Genomic DNA, 19,192 nt, shown 5'->3' on the forward strand with positions numbered 1-19,192 from the left:
AGGAAGTCTTGAGGAGGACTTCATAGAATGCATCCGTGATGGCTTTCTTGAGCAGCATGTTAGTGAACCTACAAGCGAAAATACTATCTTAGATGTAGTCCTGTGCAATGAGACAGGTAAGATTAACGATCTTGTAGTCAGGGATCCTTTTGGAAAGAGTGATCAGACTATGATTGAATTTCGCATACAGATGGAGGGTGAAATAGTTAGATCTAAAACTAGTGTATTATGCTTGAACAAGGGAGACTACAACGGGATGAAAGAGGAGTTGGCTAATGTGGATTTGGAGCACAGGCTATTTGGTAGAACAGTTGAGGAACAGTGGAATACTTCCAAAGAGATTTTTCACAGTGCTCAACAAAAGTATATTTCAGTCAAAAGTAAGGACAGTAAGTGTGAGGAGAGCCAGCCTTGGATAACTGAGGAAATGAAAGATAGTATGAAATTAAAAGCTCATGGGTACAAAGTCACAAGGAGTAGTGGGAGACTGGAGGATTGGGAAAACTTCAAAAAGCAACAAAGAACAACTAAACAAGAAATAAGGAAAGGGAAGATAGAGTATGAAAGTAAATTAGCACAAAGTATAAAAACAGATAGTTTTTATAAATATATAAAGCGGAAGAGGGTGGCTAAAGTCAACGTAGGTCCGTTGGAAGACGAGAAGGGGAAATTGATATTAGGTGATAAGGAAATGGCTGAGGCATTGAACGACTATTTTTGTGTCGGTCTTCACGGTGGAGGATGCGTCTAATATGCAAAGAAAGATGTTATGGACGAAATGAGAGGTGAAGACCTCGATAAAATCACTGTCACTAAAGAGATAGTGATGAGCAAACTAGAGGGCCTGAAGGTAGATAAGTCCCCTGGTCCTGATGGGATGCATCCCAGGGTGCTGAGGGAATTAGCGGAGGTTATAGTAGACGTGTTGGTAATGATTTCTCAAAACTCTATAGCTCTGGGCAGGTCCCGGCGGATTGGAAGGCAGCAAATGTCACGCCACTTTAAAAAAGGATGTAGGCAAAATACAGGCTACTATAGGCCAGTTAGCTTAACATCTGTAGTCGGGGAAATGCTTGAAGCTGCCATTAAGGAAGAAATAGCGAAACGTTTAGAAAGGAGTGGTTCCATTAGACAGATGCAGCATGGATTCAGAAAGGGCAGGTCCTGTTTGACAAATTTACTGGAGTTCTTTGAGGACATAATGAGTGCAGTAGATAGAGGGGAACAGGTGGATGTCGTATACTTGGATTTCCAGAAGGCGTTTGATAAGGTGGCGCACAATAAATAAGATACGGATGCATGGAATAGGAGGAAGTGTATTGGCATGGATAGTGGATTAATTAACCAATAGAAGGCAAAGAGTTGGTATAAATGGGTGTTTCTCTGGTTGGCAGTCAGTGGTGAGTGGGGTGCTGCAGGGGTTGGTGCTGAGTCCGCAGCTGTTTAACATTTACATTGATGATCTGGAAGAGGGGACTGAGTGTAGTGTAGCAAAATTTGTTGATGACACTAAACTGAATGGAAAAGCAAATTGTACAGATGATGTGGAGAGTCTGCAGAGGAATATAGATAGGTTAAGTGAATGGGCCAAGGTCTGGCAGATGGAATACAATGTTGGTAAATGCGAGATCATCCAGTTTCAAAGGAATAATAGAAGAGCAGATTATTATTTAAATGGTGAAAGGTTGCAGCATGCTGTTGTGCAGAGGGACTTGGGAGTGCTTGTTCATGAATCACAAAAAGTTGGCTTGCAGGTATAACAGGTTATTAAGAAGGCAAACGGAATGTTGGCCTTCATTGCTAGAGGGATTGAATTCAAGAGCAGGGAGGTCATGCTGCAACTATACAGGGTACTGGTGAGGCCACACCTGGAGTACTGTGTGCAGTTCTGGTTTCCATGCTTGAAGAAGGATATACTGGCTTTGGAGGCAGTGCAGAGGAGGTTCACCAGGTTGATTCCAGGGATGAAGGGGTTAACCTATGAGGAGAGATCTGAGTTGCCTAGGACTGTACTCTCTGGAATTCAGAAGAATGAGAGGGCATCTTCTAGAAACATACAACATTTTAAAAGGGATAGATAAGATAGAAGTAGGAAAGTTGTTTCAATTGGTAGCTGAGACTAGAACTAGTGGACATTGCCTCAAGATTCAGGGGAGAAGATTTAGGATGGAGATAAGGAGAAACTGTTTTTCCCAGAGAGTGGTGAATCCGTGGAATTCTCTACTCAGGGAAGCAGCTGCGGCTTCTTCACTAAATATATTTAAGATACAGTTAGATTTTTACATAGTAGAGGAAGTAAGGGTTATGGGGAAAAGGCAGGTAGGTGGAGCTGAGTTTACGGATAGATCAGCCATGATCTTATTGAATGGCAGGGTAGGCTCGATGGGCCAGATGGCCTACTCCTGCTCCTATTTCTTATGTTCTTATGTGAATAGGGAAAGTTTGCAGAGGACTCTTTAGCTCTCTGATTTACTCATTCTCATGTTTAACATGGTAATAGTTTCACAATCCATCCTACAAAATATATGAATTGTTGACTCAAGTTTTGCAGTGTTTGGTTCATTAAAGTAAATTCTGTATGGCTCAGTGGAGATGCTTGGGCTTAAAGTGTGCAAACAAATGTTGCTCTTCAGGTTATTTGTCTTGTGGAAATAGGTTACTTTTCTGTATTTTTTTTCCAAAAAATAAAAACATCTGTATATACTGCCATCTAGCAGGTGCAATATTAATCTAGGTAATTACTTTTAAATTTCATTAAATTCTTTAGAGATTTGATTTTTAGCAAATAATAAAAGAAAAATCAGGGCGATAATATACTTAATATGTCACTGTAATCATTTGGGAACTTTGACAAAATTAGTACCCTTAATCTCTCTAGGGTGAAGCATGAGAGATGTGTGGATATTTTTTGGCCCAGGTAATATGAGGGATGAGATTAGGTTGCAGTATTGATGCAGGTGTATGCTATGATGCACTTCAGTTTGTTTGATTTGATTGTTTCAGGCACTGCTTTTAGCTCATGATGGAGTGGCTAAACAGGAAATGCTTCTGGAATCGAAAAATGAAGACCATGTCTATGAGAGAGTTGCACAGTATGGAGGAGAAACTGTGAAAATTGTTCGCATTGAAAAAGCTCGTGATATCCCTCTTGTAAGTATCAAATTCTGCTCACTGCTCATTTTATTCATGTGCACTTCAGCTTGACATGAGACACTACAGTAATTGCATGTTTTAAGTTCAATGCAGCACTGTCTACCATAAATGTAACAATACTTGTATGCAAAAGAAAAACAAGGAAACAAAAGCTTTGGTTAAATCTGCAATATTAGAACTCCAACTCTGGGTTCTAGCAGCTCCTGCTTCATGTGTGGACAGGAGACCTGGATCCTTTGATCTCTCTCAATATCTCCAGAAGCTGTTGTCTACCCCTCTTTGTCAATAGTGCTCTCCCCACACTGTATATTTCTTTAGAGTAACAAAGCACATTAGCTATAGTCCAGTAATGAGATAATCTTTTCATTGTGATTGTAATGAGGTATGGTACATTTATTTTTGGACTCACTGCCTGTTGTGTAATTTTGAGTCTGATTACACTGCTGACTACACTAGCAGGCCCTGTCAATCACATGCCCAAAATCAGGTTCTGAAAATAAAGAGATTATCAAGACAACAGAAGAAAGCATTCAAGGATGTGTTTGTAGCCTTCGGCGAAGAAATGCAGCATCCTCACTGACTCCTTGGAGTCTCTGGACCATGAGTCAAATGTGGAGAAAGAGCATTAAGGATCTTGAAGCCATACATTAGCACTTCATGGAAGCTCTGTGTATGAGGTGAAAGGCATGAATTGCTTCACAAAATACTTGCCTAGATGCCATATTGGTACCCACCAGTGGAAGAGTGTTGTTCCCACACTGGCCTTGTTGGCCATCTAGTGGAAGTCATCATCAATCCTGAGGGATTACATATGAAGAAGATTCTATTCCAGTATTTGTATATTTTTTCCCAATTGATGCTCCATTTATACCTGACTACATGGGGTGGCACGGCTTGTAGAGCTGCTACCTAATTGCTCCAGTAACTTATGTTCAATCTAGACCTCTGGTCTTGCCGATTTATATTTATATTCTCCCAGTGACCATATGCCTTTTGCCTCAATATTCTTCTCTCCTCCAATATCCCAATTATGTCCAGGTTGTTGAGTTAATTGGCGATTAATTCCCTGGTTTGATTATAGCAGGAGAATGAAATATTATAACCATGAGGTTATGAGTTGTGGCAAAATCTACTTTTACTGCTGCTGGTCTAGAATAAATCATGAATAACCGGTTCAGAGCCAATGGCTCTGTCCTGATTTTATCTCATGTGGTTCCACATGACACAATGGAGGATATTCTTGGGCTGAAGACGGCACTTGGACTATTTAACCATTGCTGAAATCTATTTTGCCTAACCAGTCATACTCAAGCATAATGCGAGGCCAAGATAGTCTTACCGAACTAGATAACATAGTGGAGGCATTGGAGGATATTATCACAGCTTTGTACAAATGTTTGGAATGATTGGACACTATCCCACAGGAGGCAGCCATTCAGTTCATTGTGCTGGTGCCAAATTTTTGCAAGAGCTATAACAATATATCTTTCTTTCCACCCTTTATCAACAGCCCTGTGTGTATTCTCTTACAATTTTAACCAACTTAGTTTTATCTTACAGTTACAAGAGGTATCAAAATGAAGAATGTGCAACACATGCTTGCTGAGCAGGCAGAACTAAGCAATCTCTCAACTAAAGATTGAATTTATATTTTGTAGTCCAGCACCTCCTTTTATCAGTTGGTGAACAAACAAATTGTATTGGCAAGGTGAATGCAAATGGCATGAAGCTACTTACTCTTTGCTCTGAGCATAACCTTACCATAACCAAAACCATCTTCCAGCAGAAGGCAAAATATAAGACCTCATGGATGCACCCTCGCTCTAAACATGAGCGACTTCATCATTGTGAGACGTAGTGACATCAAGGATATTCTTATCACCCATGCCATGAGAGGTGCAGAGTGCTGGACTGACCACTGTATGATTGTGGCCAAGCTCCATATGAAAGTGCACCCCACTTGTAGCTGCAAAAACTCAATAAAAAGTGGCTAAATTGCAACCAACTGAGAAACACGGAAGCAAGAAGTGAGTTTCGATGCATCCTAGCTGAGAAACTATGGGGGTTGAAACCTTGTCTGAGCTCAGAAAATACCATGGAACAACAGTGGACCTATATCAGCTCTGCGCTGTATGAGGCAGCAGCCCAATCCATTGGCCATAAGAGCAGGAACCACCAAGACTGGTTTGACAATAACTCAGACACCATCCACAACGTGCTTGTGGACATGCACAAAGCACACCGGGCAACTTTAGACAACCCGTCATCCACCAGCATCAGGCAGCATTAGCAGGCAGCTCCGAGGAAAGTGCAAAAGGCAATACGGACCATACAAAATGAGTGGCGAACTGAAAAGGCAGATGAAATCCAGTCCTTTGATGATAATGACATGCATAATTTTTACAATGCTGTCAAAACCACCTACAGCCCAATAAATCGATGCGTTACTCCCTTGAAAACAGCAGATGGTCTAACACTTCTGAAGAATCAGAATACCATTCTGCTGAGGTGGGCTGAGCATTTTACACCCTGCTTAATCAGGACTCTGACGCAGACCCCACCATCCTGGACGAACTGCCTGAACTTTCTTCTATTCATGACCTCAGTCTACCACCAACCTTCCAGGAGGTTCTATCAGCTGTCCATTCCCTTAAGAACAACAAGTCCCCTGGCACTGACAATATCCCTGCTGAGTTACTGAAGAACGGAGGGTACATGTGTATGCGCACCCTCTATCAGTACATCACCAAGGCCTGGGCTGATAAGAACATCCCACAGCAATGGAGAAATGTAAACATCGTTGTCATTTATAAGAACAAGGGTGACAAGGCCATCTGTGGCAATAGTAGGGACATATCACTCCTTTCTGTTGCTGGAAAGGTCCTGGCTGAGATGATGCTTCAGAGACTCATCAGCAACATCATCAAGTCAATGCTGCCTGAATCGCAGTGCGGATTTAGGAAGAGCAGGAGCACAATTGACACGATCTCTACAGCCCGGCAGCTTCAGGAAAAGTGCCGGTAGCAACATCAGGACCTGTTTATGGCCTTTGTCGACCTCTCCAAAGCATTCAACACTGTGCAAAGAGAGCTCTTATGGGATGTCCTCCTCAGGCTTGGCTGTCCCAATAAATTTGTTAACATCTTTCGCCAGTTCTGCAATGGGATCACTGCTCGGGTGACCATAGGAGGACAAGAGTCCGAGCCCTTCCTTGTAAGCACAGGGGTGAGGCAGGGGTATGTACAAACGCCAGTGCTGTTTAACATCTTCCTCTTGTGTGATACCAAGCTTCTCCACAACGAGATTGAAGACATCAGCAGTGTGGCAGTGGACGTCAGATTAGATGGCAACCTCTTTGACATCAGGAGGCTCCACACAACCACCAAACTCCGAAGAGAGCGGGTCCTGGAGCTGCAGTATGCAGACGACTGTGCTCTTGTGGCCCATACTCTGGAGGATCTTCAGACTGTCCTTGCTGTGGCGGTGAGAGCGTACAGCAGGATGGGGCTGACTGTCAATACCACCAAGACAGAAGTGGTTTGCCAGTGGGGTACCAGTGTCCCACCCACTCTACCTGCCTTCACTGTTGGTGATGAAAAGCTGTCAGTAGTGCCATCTTTCAAATATCTGGGGAACATTCTCTCTGAGGATAGCGGCATTGGCAACGACATCCAGAGCCGCATTAAACAGGCATCGGCTGCCTTTGGGAGACTTCAGCATAGAGTCTTTCAGAACAGGAGCCTTCGTCCCTCCACAAAGGTCGCCGTATACCAAGTGGTCTGTGTCACCATCCTCCTTCATAGCTGTGAAACTTGGGTAACCTACAGCCGTCACATCAAGTCCTTGGAGTGTTTCCACATAAGCTACCTCCAGCGCATCCCGGGAATTACCTGGCGTGAGCGGGTGCCTCACACTGAAATACTTGTAAAGACCAACTGCAGAAATATTGAGGCCATGATCACCCAGCGTCAGCTGCAGTGGCTGGGGCACATGATAAGGATGCCCCCATGTCGGCTCCCGCAGAGTGTTATACGGCCAGCTACATCATGGTCGACGCTCAGCTGGAAGGCCGAAGGAGCACATAAGGATCAGATGAAGAATGCTTTAAGGAAGTGCAAGATCAGATCTGAGGACCTAGAGGATGTTGCTGCTGACCGTACCACTTGGCGACAGCTGTGTAGGGACGGGGTTTGTATTCTGGCGACGGAAAGATCAACCAGAAGACAGCAGAAGAGAGCCAGGAGAAATGCAGCCATGGTTGCCACCACTACTACATATACATGTTCCACCTGCAATAGAGCTTGTGGGTCCAGGATAGGACTATGTAGTCATCAAAGATCTCACCGTTAAAGGAGTAGACATCGTCATCAGATTTCGATGGACAACCGAAGAAGAGAACAAATAAACTGCTGTAATGAAGAGAGTCCAAGATCCTCTCCATCTTCTTTGAAGGTTGAGCCAATATTTGAGAGCTAAAGACAGTTAAGCCTGTAAAGCAACAAGACCTACACAACAACCACTCATTTGATGAAAATTGACAGCTCATAGGTTCCAGACTACAAACAGTTCTAAACAGGGTGCTCAACCGGCTACCCTTGATATTTTAATAGCTTTGCCATCAACATCTTAGGTATATCCTGGTCACAAAGCAGGTCAAAGGCTGAATATTGTATAGTCAATGACTTAGCTCCTGATATTTCTTACCCTTTCTGCTGTGTACAAAGCTCAGACCAGAAGTATGATTGTAATACTCACATGCCTGGATAAATAAAGTTCTGACAGCTGTCAAGAAGCTCAATGCTACCCAGATCAAAGCAGCCCCCTTGATTGCAGTTCCACCCAGTATTTTAAAAAAAATCATTCCATCCACCACAGAGGCTACCGTGTATACCACCAATAACACATGTGTTTTGTAGTGATATGCACTGCAGTTAGGGTGTACCAATTAATTAGGACACTTTTTAAATACCTCCTGAATGAGCTACTTCTACTGGAAGAATGAGGCCAGCAGGCATGTCTGATAATGTGCATCTCCACGTTGCAAGTTATGCTAATGCGGGAATTCACCTTTACCTTCGTTGTCATTGGGTCATCTAAAGACTCCACTGTGTGATCACTATTCTGTTGTTGTTTCCTTTTGCTCAATGCACTGATGTGATGAAATGATTTGCGTAGATAGCTTGCAGAATAGCTTTTTCACTGTACCTCTTTCTGAAGCCAATGACCAGCTATTTTGTTTTGTTGACATTGAGGGAAATGTTACTGCCATGACATCACATTAATAAGTTCTCTCTCAATCCTGCTCCAACTCATCATTTGCAAATTTGTAGATCGAGCTCCAGAATCGGGGCCTATGTACCTTCCTCCGCAAGTGGATCCTCACCTTCCTAACCGGAAGGCCACAGTCTGTGAAGATTGGAAGTAACATCTCCACCTCGCTGGCAATCAACACTGGCGCATATCAGGGATGTGTGCTTAGCCCACTGCTCTACTCTCTCTACACCCATGACTGTATGGCTAGGCACAGATCTATACACTTACTGATGGTACAACCATTGTTTGCAGAATTTCAGATGGTAAAGAGATGGCATACAGGGGCAAGATATATCAGCTATTTGGTGTTGCAGCAATAACCTTACACTCAATGTCAGACTCAGGACGAGGGAACACACACCAGTCCTCATAGGGGATCAGAAGAGGAAAGAGTGAGCAATTTCATGTTCCTGTGGTCAAGATCTCTTGAGGATCTAACCTAGGCCCAATAAATCGAAGCAGCTACAAAGAAGGCACGACAGTGGCTATTTTTCATTAGGAGTTTGAGATTTGGTATGTTACCTAAAACACTGTTAAATTTCTACAGTTGTACCATGGAGAGTATTCTAACTGGCTACATCACCGTCTGTTATTGAGGGGTGGAGGGATTACTATACAGCATCAGAGTAAGGTGCAGAAAGTTGTAAACTTAGTTAGCTACATCATGGACACAAACCTCTGTGGTTTCCAGGACATCTTCAAGCAGCAGTGCCTGAAAAAGGCAGCGTCCATCATTAAGGAGCCCCATCTCCCAGGTCATGCATTATTCTCATTGCTATCATCAGGAAGGAGGTACAGAAACACGAAGGCACACACTGAACAATTCAGGAACAGCTTGTTCTCTGCTGCCACCTAATTTCTGAATGAACACTGAATCCATAAACACTACCTCACTGCATGTTTTATTTCTATTTTTGCACTACTTATTTAATTCAGCTGTTTAATATATATTCTAACTGTAATCCATGTTTTTCCCCTATATTATCATATATTGCAATGTACTGCTGCCGCAAAGTCAACAGATTTCACGACATATGCCAATGATATTAAACCTGATTCTGATTCTGAGTTAGAGCAGAATCTGGCCATACAACCAAGGGAAGCACTAGTACGTAAACTAATCGTTACTGAGGTATTGCTGCCTATTTGTACTGATTGTGTCTGTTGGTTAGAAAGTCAAGGAAGACATTAACTCCCAGGGTCCAGTGTTTATTGGTGAGTTTGTTTGGAATAATAGTATTGAAAGCAAAGCTGAAATAGTCTGACATGCAGCACACATAAAAAAATGCTGGTGAACGCAGCAGGCCAGGCAGCATCTATAAGAAGAGGTACAGTTAACATTTCGGCCGAGACCCTTAACATTAACTGTTCATTTCCTTCCATTTATGCTTCCTGACCTGCTGAGTGTGTTGCTCAGGATTTGCAGCATCTGCTGAATTTCTTGGTCTCTTGCTATTCCATCCATTGTTTTTCTGAGTTGCAGTCATATGACCCAAGCACTTCCATAGCATAACAATCTGCTTGTTAGTTTGCCTTCCATTGCAGTGCATTAGGAATAACACATAGTTAAAGTCCCACCCTTGCATGAGTCAGAGTCTAATCTGCCTTGTGAGGTGGGCATTGAAATAAAAAGTCCAAGTTAATGTTCCAAAGAATGGGGAAGATGAAGGTGTTGAATCTAAACATAATAAAAATATCTGGCTATTACCAATTGGTGTTAGTGGAAGATTGCTGAGTACAAATTGATTTCTCCATTACAACAGAGATGACATTTTATATTCGGGTTTCTCCCACCATCCGAAGGTAGAGTGTTCCTATGAAATGGTTCGTAAGCTGGAATGTCGTAAAGCGAAGAAGCAATTACCATTTATTTATATGGGGAAATTTTGTGAGCATTTGCAGACCCAAAAATAACCTACCAAATCATGCCAAATAACACACAAAACCTAAAATAACAGTAACATATAGTAAAAGCAGGAATGATATGATAAATACACAGCCTATATAAAGTAGAAATACTTTTCCACAATCATTGCCGGCACTGTTCTCCGTAGCGAAAATCTGACGCAAGCACTCTTGGCAAAATGGCGCAAGCGCTCTCGGCAGAAAATCTCACGCAAGCGCTGTTGGCAAAATCACTCTCTCCAGTAACCTTTAAGCTATGAAGCTGCCAAATCATACCAAATAACACGTAAAAATACACAGCCTATATAAAGTAGAAATAATGTATGTACAGTGTAGTATCACTTACCGGAATCGGGAAGACAGCGCCGAGCACACTGATGATGGTGTGTTAGGTTGAGTCGTCGGAGGTTGGGGTGGCAGTGGCCCCACCCTCCAGGCAGTGAACCGATACCGATCCGCGAAGCATGCAGGGATACAGTGGTAGCTAGGAGGCACACAGCACATCTTTAAGAAAAAAGCCGAAATAAACATGCTAATTAATTAGGTGCCGCCCAGCACGTAAATGTCAGCCCAGATCAGAGGCGACGCAATCGGCAATCACCTCTGATCTGGGCCTACATTTACGTGCCGGGTGGCACCTAATTAATTAGCATGTTTATTTTGGCTTTTATCTTAAAGATGTGCTGTGTGCCATCAGCTACCGCTGCATTCTCTGCGAATCGGTATCTGTCTGCGGCCCGGGGGTTCGGGTTGTGGGACGCTGGGGTGTCATCTCATCGTCGTCTGTTTCCATTAGGGCAGGCAGCTCATCTTCTCCTATGACTGCCTGCCTCGATGTTGAAGGTCGAGGTTTGTCGTCTGCTGTGGCTGATGTGGAAGGCTTGCTTGACTACTATCCTCGCACATTTTTTCTATCATACAGTTCTTTGTAAGCACTCAAACCATCTTGCAAATATGCCCTAAACCGATGTACCCTTTCAAAATTAAAGTCGTACTTTATCATTGCAGCGAAAATCTCATGCAGTTGCTTCACATTCAGTTCCTGGACGACTTCACTTTCGCTACTGAATTTGGTTTCGATTGTTATCCTTTCCTCTTCCAATTGCATCAGCTCTTCATCTATCAGTTCTTGGTCATAGAATGCCAAAACCTCTTCAACATTATGTTCGTCAGCTTCCACAAGCCAAACTCACTTTGTCCTTACTTTGTTCACCACGATCGAAACACTTAATTATGTCTAGTTTTTATGCTAAGTGTAACACCCTTACGAACTCTTTTAGGCTTTTCCAATACCTTAGAACTGATCTTGCAAACAGCTGCTTACAGGCACGTGCTTAAGCAGTGCCGGCTAGAATGCAGTTCCGAATCCAGGGGAGCACGGTTGCTCGGGGCGCACGCTGCTTTTTATCGCGCGCTACCTTTCTTCATAACAGTGAAAGCACCTTCTGTTAGCGAAAACAAGTAATTAATAAAGGTCTTTCGTAACAGGTTTCGTAAAGTGAACGTTCGAAAAGCGGGGGACACCTGTATACGTTTTGGAAGAAGTCTTATTTGGAAGGCTATTTTCCTCTTTAAGTCTGGAGATTTAAATATTGTATTACAGATTTGGACCTATCAGTTCAGATATCCATTTTCGATGACCGGTAATTCTTCCAATGGGCTTGGTTCTGCAAACTCCAGTTTGTCTTGAAATTGAATGAAGTTTACAGGAAATAACAGCCTACATTTACTTGCGATCTATGAATGTTGAGGAATGCTACTCAGTCAATCTGTTTAGGAAGAGGGGAGATTTAGTCCCTGTTGCTTACTTTCCAAAGCTGCAAACCTGCCCTTAGTTTCTTTTGCCTCTTCCTTGTGTAAAGATGTCAGTGACAGTTTCATGTTATAACCTCACTTATTCTAGTCAGCAGGAGCCAGTGGAAAGTATCGGATTGATTTCCTTTAAGATATTTACAACACATGTCTTCTTTACTTTTTGTTTCGCTTGCATTTCAGCTGGCATGTTCTTCATTTTAGTACAGCATTCTATCTCCATCTAGTGGCCCTTCTCAAATATTTTACACTTTCATTCATACCTTAAGAATGCTACTACTATTTTTTATCTTACCTCTCTTCAAGAATGCCTCAAGCTCAGGTCCATTTCTATTAGTGCTTATGTTCTTCAAGACGTTTGCTCAACTGGCCATTCATGTTTTAAACTAGTTGAAAAATGTAAGTAATTAAAGTACATGATTATTGAAACAGATATTAGGTTAAAGATACAATTGTTGAGCACATTCTTGTCATCAGAACATTTATCTTGGCTCTAGCAACTGCAGGGACCATGGGCCATTTGTATTGCTCATCTTTACTGCCTTTACTGGGGTCATTTGATTAACCAGATTCTCAGCGTTCAACTTGTGTGATTTACCTTCAACCTAAATAACATGTTTTGTGTACCTTTTTAAGGGAGCCACAGTACGTAATGACGTGGATTCTGTGATTATCAGTCGAATAGTGAAGGGTGGTGCTGCAGAGAAGAGTGGTGTACTGCACGAAGGAGATGAAGTCCTTGAAATAAATGGAATTGAGATTCGTGGAAAAGATGTAAATGAGGTGTTTGACCTGCTGGTATGTGGTTTGTACTTATCATTTTAAAACAGTATTTCCTTTCTAACCTAGAAGATTTTTAAATCAAGACTTGTGTGTTCTTTGAATTAAATGATCACATCTATATAAAATCAAACAAATATTTACTTTGTATTCAGGCTGAGATGCATGGTACACTGACATTTGTGCTGATTCCCAGTCAACAGACCAAGATTCCTCCTGCCAAGGAAATGGTGGTAAGTGAGCCTTATGTAAAATAGCTAAGAACCAAACCATGACTAATCTGAATTATTTTAAACTTGCGTTGCAAGTTTTTCCTTTATCAAATAGATTTCTGTTTTAATGGTAGTAACCTTAATACATCTGTTCTTTTAAAGTAGTTGAATTAATTGAAATATGAATATTTGTGCTTTGTGGATGTGGTAAAGTGCTTTTCTTCCACCTTTAGAGAATATTTACTGAGATCTTTCAAATGAAAAATTGGGACAGTGCTTATTTTTCTCCTTGGTTTATAATCAACAATACAAATTTAATGTTTAAAAGCTATAAATTGTGTAATTGATTTGCCAGTATGTTTGAAGTGCACTTATTAAGAGCAGTGAATATATTTGCAGTCGAAAGTTCCTGCTGAACTTTTTTTAATTTTAATTAACCCCTGGGAAAATATGCTTTAATGAGAACGTAGATATAATAAAAATACTCGTAAAAGCACGATTTGGATCTCTAGCTCCCTAGTCTGCTGCATTACAATGGTAATTGACGATTTTTAATTTTTCATTGAAATGTAAGGTATGTTATTTCTATATGAAACTGCCTATATTTCTATATCAGGTGCACGTAAAAGCCCACTTTGATTATGACCCGTCGGATGATCCTTATATTCCCTGTCGTGAGTTGGGGCTATCTTTCCAAAAAGGAGACATACTTCATGTAATCAGTCAAGAAGATCCCAACTGGTGGCAGGCTTATAGAGATGGAGATGAAGACAATCAGCCATTAGCTGGGCTTGTTCCAGGTAAGAGAGCACTTGTTGATCATTTCTTAGCTCGTTTTTTCAATAATATACTTAGAGTGGTAGAGAGTAACTTTTACCTTGCAGAATTGATCTAAGAATAATCCACACAAACTTGTTAGCCAAACTTGTCGATCACAAAATTGCTGACAGCTATTTTACAGCTCTGCAGTGTACTCCAAAATTCAAAACAATACAAGGTTCAATCCTTGGTCACAACTCCTCTGAAGATTTACGAAGACTAGCTCATGGCCTTTTAATTCAAAAAGACTTTTCAATGTTTCCCAGAATTAAGATGTTCAGCTTTTTGTGAAAAGCTTGACAGTTTTTGAAGCCTCCAAAACTGCTCTGAGCTTTAAGTCTGCGGTATATTGTATCCACAATCATATTTCCTAGTATTTGTGGGCCCATCTATACCATGTCCCTTTTTTCTGCCTATGTGACTCAATGATATTGATGCACAAAAAGCAGAAATATCTTTCATTGTTTTTGCCAAGTTCATATCGAGAGGAGATCAATGGTCGAGCTGTTGCCTTACGGCTGACTGACCAACCTCTCGTCCAGTAAGTATTATGTTTCTGAATATGTGCCTTGCTGTTTAAATGGTGTTTTCTGAAAATAGTTGATGGCTGACTTTGATCTCAATTTGTGTTAAGTTGCTCCTGATTTTGAGAACTGTTCTGCATTTAGTCTTCCATTACCATAAATCTATTAAAAGTTTGTTGATATTATTTCATTATGGTAATATATTAATGTCATCTTTGTATTGAGGCCTTCATTTTAATATGTTACTGAACTAATTAATTTCCAAACAAGAGTGAGTGTTGGTGGTTTGTAAAGCTTGTCAAGAATTGAGGGCACTTCGTGCTCTACTTACTAGGGAGTTCAACTAAAATTTAATGAGAAATCAAGAAGACTTTTGTTTAATGTTATCCTTGCTCAACTAAATACTTATAAATTTAAACTGGAAAACACTATTCTGACACTATATTTTGGGATATGGAGTATCTGTGTTCACTTTGCACAGCTCAACTGCAAAGCAAACTGATTTTATTTACTGCCCTTGCTTTACCAACAACATAGTAAAGGTGGTGTTTAAGTCCATCCTTTCGGGCTGTAGAAAATTGACAGCTTTATTATGTTGATCTTTGTAGCCTCCAGCAAAGTAGTATGTCTTTTGCATGGTCAAAGGAAAAATAATTGACAAGTTAACTTTTTGGATTGGACAAACAAATGAACTTTTCCAATAATTTATAGTTTGCATTGCCTATTTTATTATCCATTTACAATCATGCATCTTATTATTTGTTGTAAAACTTTTTCCCTTTGTACGAAAACAGGGAAAAGCTTCCAGCAACAAAGAGAAGCCATGAAACAAACGATAGAAGAGGACAAGGAACCTGAAAAATCAGGTTGGGAAACATAAGTCTTTTAAGTTGACTAAAATAATTTCAAGCCATAGAAATTATATTTTTACAGTGCAATTCAGATTTGAGTTAAAAAGTGGTGCCACATGAAATTTTCTTTTAAAACCCGATCACTCACTGTAATATGATATCATTTGAGTGCATGAAGAGTAATACCTAGAATCAGCTACATCATATAAAGCACAGACCACTTCCCATGACATAAAAGTGAAGTAATCCGTGACACAGAACAGTCATCCCCCATGCACAAATGCACTCTAAAGACAATTTTTTTAGGGTTATAAAAACTTGAACATAAAATCCATTCAACTATTATTTCTAAAATAAAGAACAAAGTACCTATCAAGGAAGAGGCTTCCTAAATGTGTTTGATACTTGCTTTCTTCCTGCTCTAAGATTATAGTTTGGAGTTAAAGACATCAAAGCATCTCCCAGTTGGTTAACCTCCAATTAGCTAATTTTCACAATTTAAAATCTTTATTCTTAATAAATTAGTCTGACACCCACAATAGAGTACAATTCTGCTTTTATGACCAGAAATAATCGGAATGTTTACAGTGCCTACAACAAGTATTCACCACCCCCCACCCCCCGCCCCGGAAGTTTTCATGTGTTATTGTTTTACAACATTGAATCACAGTGGATTTAGTTTGTCTTTTTTGACACTGATCAACAGAAAAAGACTCGTGTCAAAGTGAAATCAGATCTCGACAAAGTGATCTAAATTACAAATATAAAACACAAAATAATTGCAAGTATTCACCCCCTTCACGTCAGTAGATGCACCTTTGGCAGCAATTACAGCCTTGAGTCTGTGTGTGCTTCACCATCTGGTGCAGTTGGCTGCAAGTTCCTCGCAGGATATAACGTTGATATCCAGCAACTTCATGTCCCACTTGTAGTGCAGTTGCGGGAGGCCAGCAGTTCTCTTGCCAGAAGCCAGCTCACATTGAGGATGGCTTTTGGGATGCAGCCATCCTATGTGCAGCAGATATGGCCCACCCAACACAGCCGACACTGACTGAGCAGGGTATACACCCAAGGGATGCTGGCACGCGAGAGCACCTCCGTTTCAAATATTCTTTCTCCAGAAGGTGCCAGAGATATGATGAAGGCACCTTATAAGAAGGGTGTTGAGCCTTTTCTCCTGCTTAGCTTATGTTGTCCAGGTCTCACTGCTGTTCAGCAGTGTGATGGTACCACAAGCTTTGTACACTGTCATCTTTGTTTTGACTGAGAGTTTGGAGTTCTTCCAGATACGTGTGGTGAAGCAGGTAAGAGTTGTTGCAGCCTTCCCAATGTGCTTGTTGATTTCTGCATCCAAGGAGAGGTGATGATGGCCCCCAGCTATGTGAACTAATGAACAACATCCATTTTGTTGTTATCAATGGTAATGACTGGTGGTGCTTTCACATTTTGTCCCAAGACGTTTGTCTTTTTCAGACTGATAGACCAACTTAATTGAAGAGCTGGGAGAAATGATCCGTCAAGCTTTAGATATGCTGCAGAGTGTGGATTGCAACTGCTGTATCATCAGCAAACAGCATGTTCTGGTTGTAGTCTCGTACACTTTGGTTTGGCTCTGCCATCTGATGTAGTGTGGAGGTGGATTCCCTCTGTTGCAGTGCCAGATGCGTGCCTCAGGAGAAGGTTAAAGATCTCAAAGAGCTGCCATCATACTGCACAGTTCCTACATGTTGTGGAAGGATTTGATCATGCTCTGTAGTCTTGATGGGTAGCCTACCTTAGAGAGGATCTGAAAGAGCCCGTCACTGCTGAACAAGTGAAATGCCTTGGTGAAATCATTAAACACATTTTACAGGGGCTTCTCTGCACTTCTTCTGAAGTTGCTGGAGATAGAAAATCATGTCGACAGTTGACTTTACAGCATGGAAGCCATTCTTGAGATTCTGGTTAGACACCTTCAGCCAACTTCTGCAGGTGGACCAAGAAGACTCGGGCAAAGACTTTGTCAACATCATTCAAGAGGGAGATGCCCTGTAGTTGTTACATTCACTTCTCTCACCTTTGTTTCAGACCAAGTTTCAACACAAGGTTTCTTGGACACACCCTCACTCTAGACACTGGCATCAGCTAGACTTGATCCTGGTCTGGCACTCCTTCCTCAACAGTGTGCTTTTCACATGTTCCAACCATAGCACAGATTGTGACACAGACCACTTGCTGGTGTGTTGCAAGATCAGACTGCAGTCAAAGAAATACCATAGGGCTAAACAAGAAGGGATTTCTTGTCAGTAACATGTCTTACCCAGACCAGGAACAGTTTGATAAATCCTTTGAGAAAGAATTGAGTGCTCAACAGCCTGGAAACTATCACAGAGAAAAAGGAACTTCTGCGGAACACCATGTACTGCACAGCCTTAGTTACCTTTTGGGAAGAAGATCTCGAAAACAAATGACTGATTTGAAGCCAGATCCACCGCGGTGAACCCCATCATTGAAGACAAATGTGCTACCCTAGCAGAGTATAAGCGTTCACCAACTGTAAGGAACCTGCAGATCCTCAAGGCTGCTAGAAGTAAAGTTCATCAGACCTCCAGGTGATGAGCCAACAAGTATTGGATCCAGCTCAGGAAAGACATCCAGGTCACAGCACTAACAGGCAATATTAAGAAAGCCCTTAGTCCCCCTCAGAGCAAGATGGTTCTCCTCAAATCTATCAATGGAGAAGTAATCATAGATGGGCAAACAGTTGGAGAGATGGATAGAACATTACTCTACCTCTACTCCAAAATGAACACTGTCACCACCTCAGCCCTGGATGCCACTGAGTGCCTCTCAACAATGGAAGAACTGGATACAGAGCCAAACCTTGAGGAGCTCAGCAAACAGTCAACAGCTTGGTCTCATTAGGGAAGGCATCAGGCAATGATGGGATTCCCCAGATCTGATCAAACACAACATGACTATCCTACTGCATCTGCTGCATGAAGTCCTCTGTCTGTGCTGGCAGAAAGGAGCTGTACCACAGGATATGAGACATAGAAACATAGAAAATAGGTGCAGGAGTAGGCCATTCGGCCCTTCGAGCCTGCACCGCCATTTATTATGATCATGGCTGATCATTCAACTCAGAACCCTGCACCAGCCTTCCCTCCATACCCCCTGATCCCCGTAGCCACAATGGCCATATCTAACTCCCTCTTAAATATAGCCAATGAACTGGCCTCAACTGTTTCCTGTGGCAGAGAATTCCACAGATTCACCACTCTCTGTGTGAAGCAGTTTTTCCTAATCTCGGTCCTAAAAGGCTTCCCCTTTATCCTCAAACTGTGACCCCTCGTTCTGGACTTCCCCAACATCGGGAACAATCTTCCTGCATCTAGCCTGTCCAATCCCTTTAGGATTTTATACGTTTCAATCAGATCCCCCCTCAATCTTCTAAATTCCAACGAGTACAAGCCCAGTTCATCCAGTCTTTCTTCATATGAAAGTCCTGCCATCCCAGGAATCAATCTGGTGAACCTTCTTTGTACTCCCTCTATGGCAAGGATGTCTTTCCTCAGATTAGGGGACCAAAACTGCACACAATACTCCAGGTGTGGTCTCACCAAGGCCTTGTACAACTGCAGTAGTACCTCCCTGCTCCTGTACTCGAATCCTCTCGCTATAAATGCCAGCATACCTTTCGCCTTTTTCACCGCCTGCTGTACCTGCATGCCCACTTTCAATGACTGGTGTGTAATGACACCCAGGTCTCGTTGCACCTCCCCTTTTCCTAATCGGCCACCATTCAGATAATAATCTGTTTTCCTATTTTTGCCACCAAAGT

General features: G+C 41.8%; 1 protein-coding gene across 3 annotated transcripts in view; it reads left to right on the forward strand.

The window, feature by feature from the left end:
• pals1a (protein associated with LIN7 1, MAGUK p55 family member a) overlaps positions 1-19,192 on the forward strand; it is an 83,190-nt gene that overhangs the window by 51,464 nt on the left and 12,534 nt on the right. For all 3 annotated transcript variants that reach the window (XM_072266493.1, XM_072266501.1, XM_072266510.1), the window contains exons 6-10: positions 3,004-3,150; positions 12,820-12,981; positions 13,119-13,196; positions 13,792-13,975; positions 15,313-15,384. In XM_072266493.1, the coding sequence (XP_072122594.1) occupies positions 3,004-3,150; positions 12,820-12,981; positions 13,119-13,196; positions 13,792-13,975; positions 15,313-15,384 (643 nt within the window). The remainder of the gene's footprint in view (positions 1-3,003; positions 3,151-12,819; positions 12,982-13,118; positions 13,197-13,791; positions 13,976-15,312; positions 15,385-19,192) is intronic.

The sequence above is a fragment of the Mobula birostris genome, chromosome 1, assembly GCF_030028105.1.
Source record: "Mobula birostris isolate sMobBir1 chromosome 1, sMobBir1.hap1, whole genome shotgun sequence".
NCBI lineage: Eukaryota > Metazoa > Chordata > Chondrichthyes > Myliobatiformes > Myliobatidae > Mobula > Mobula birostris.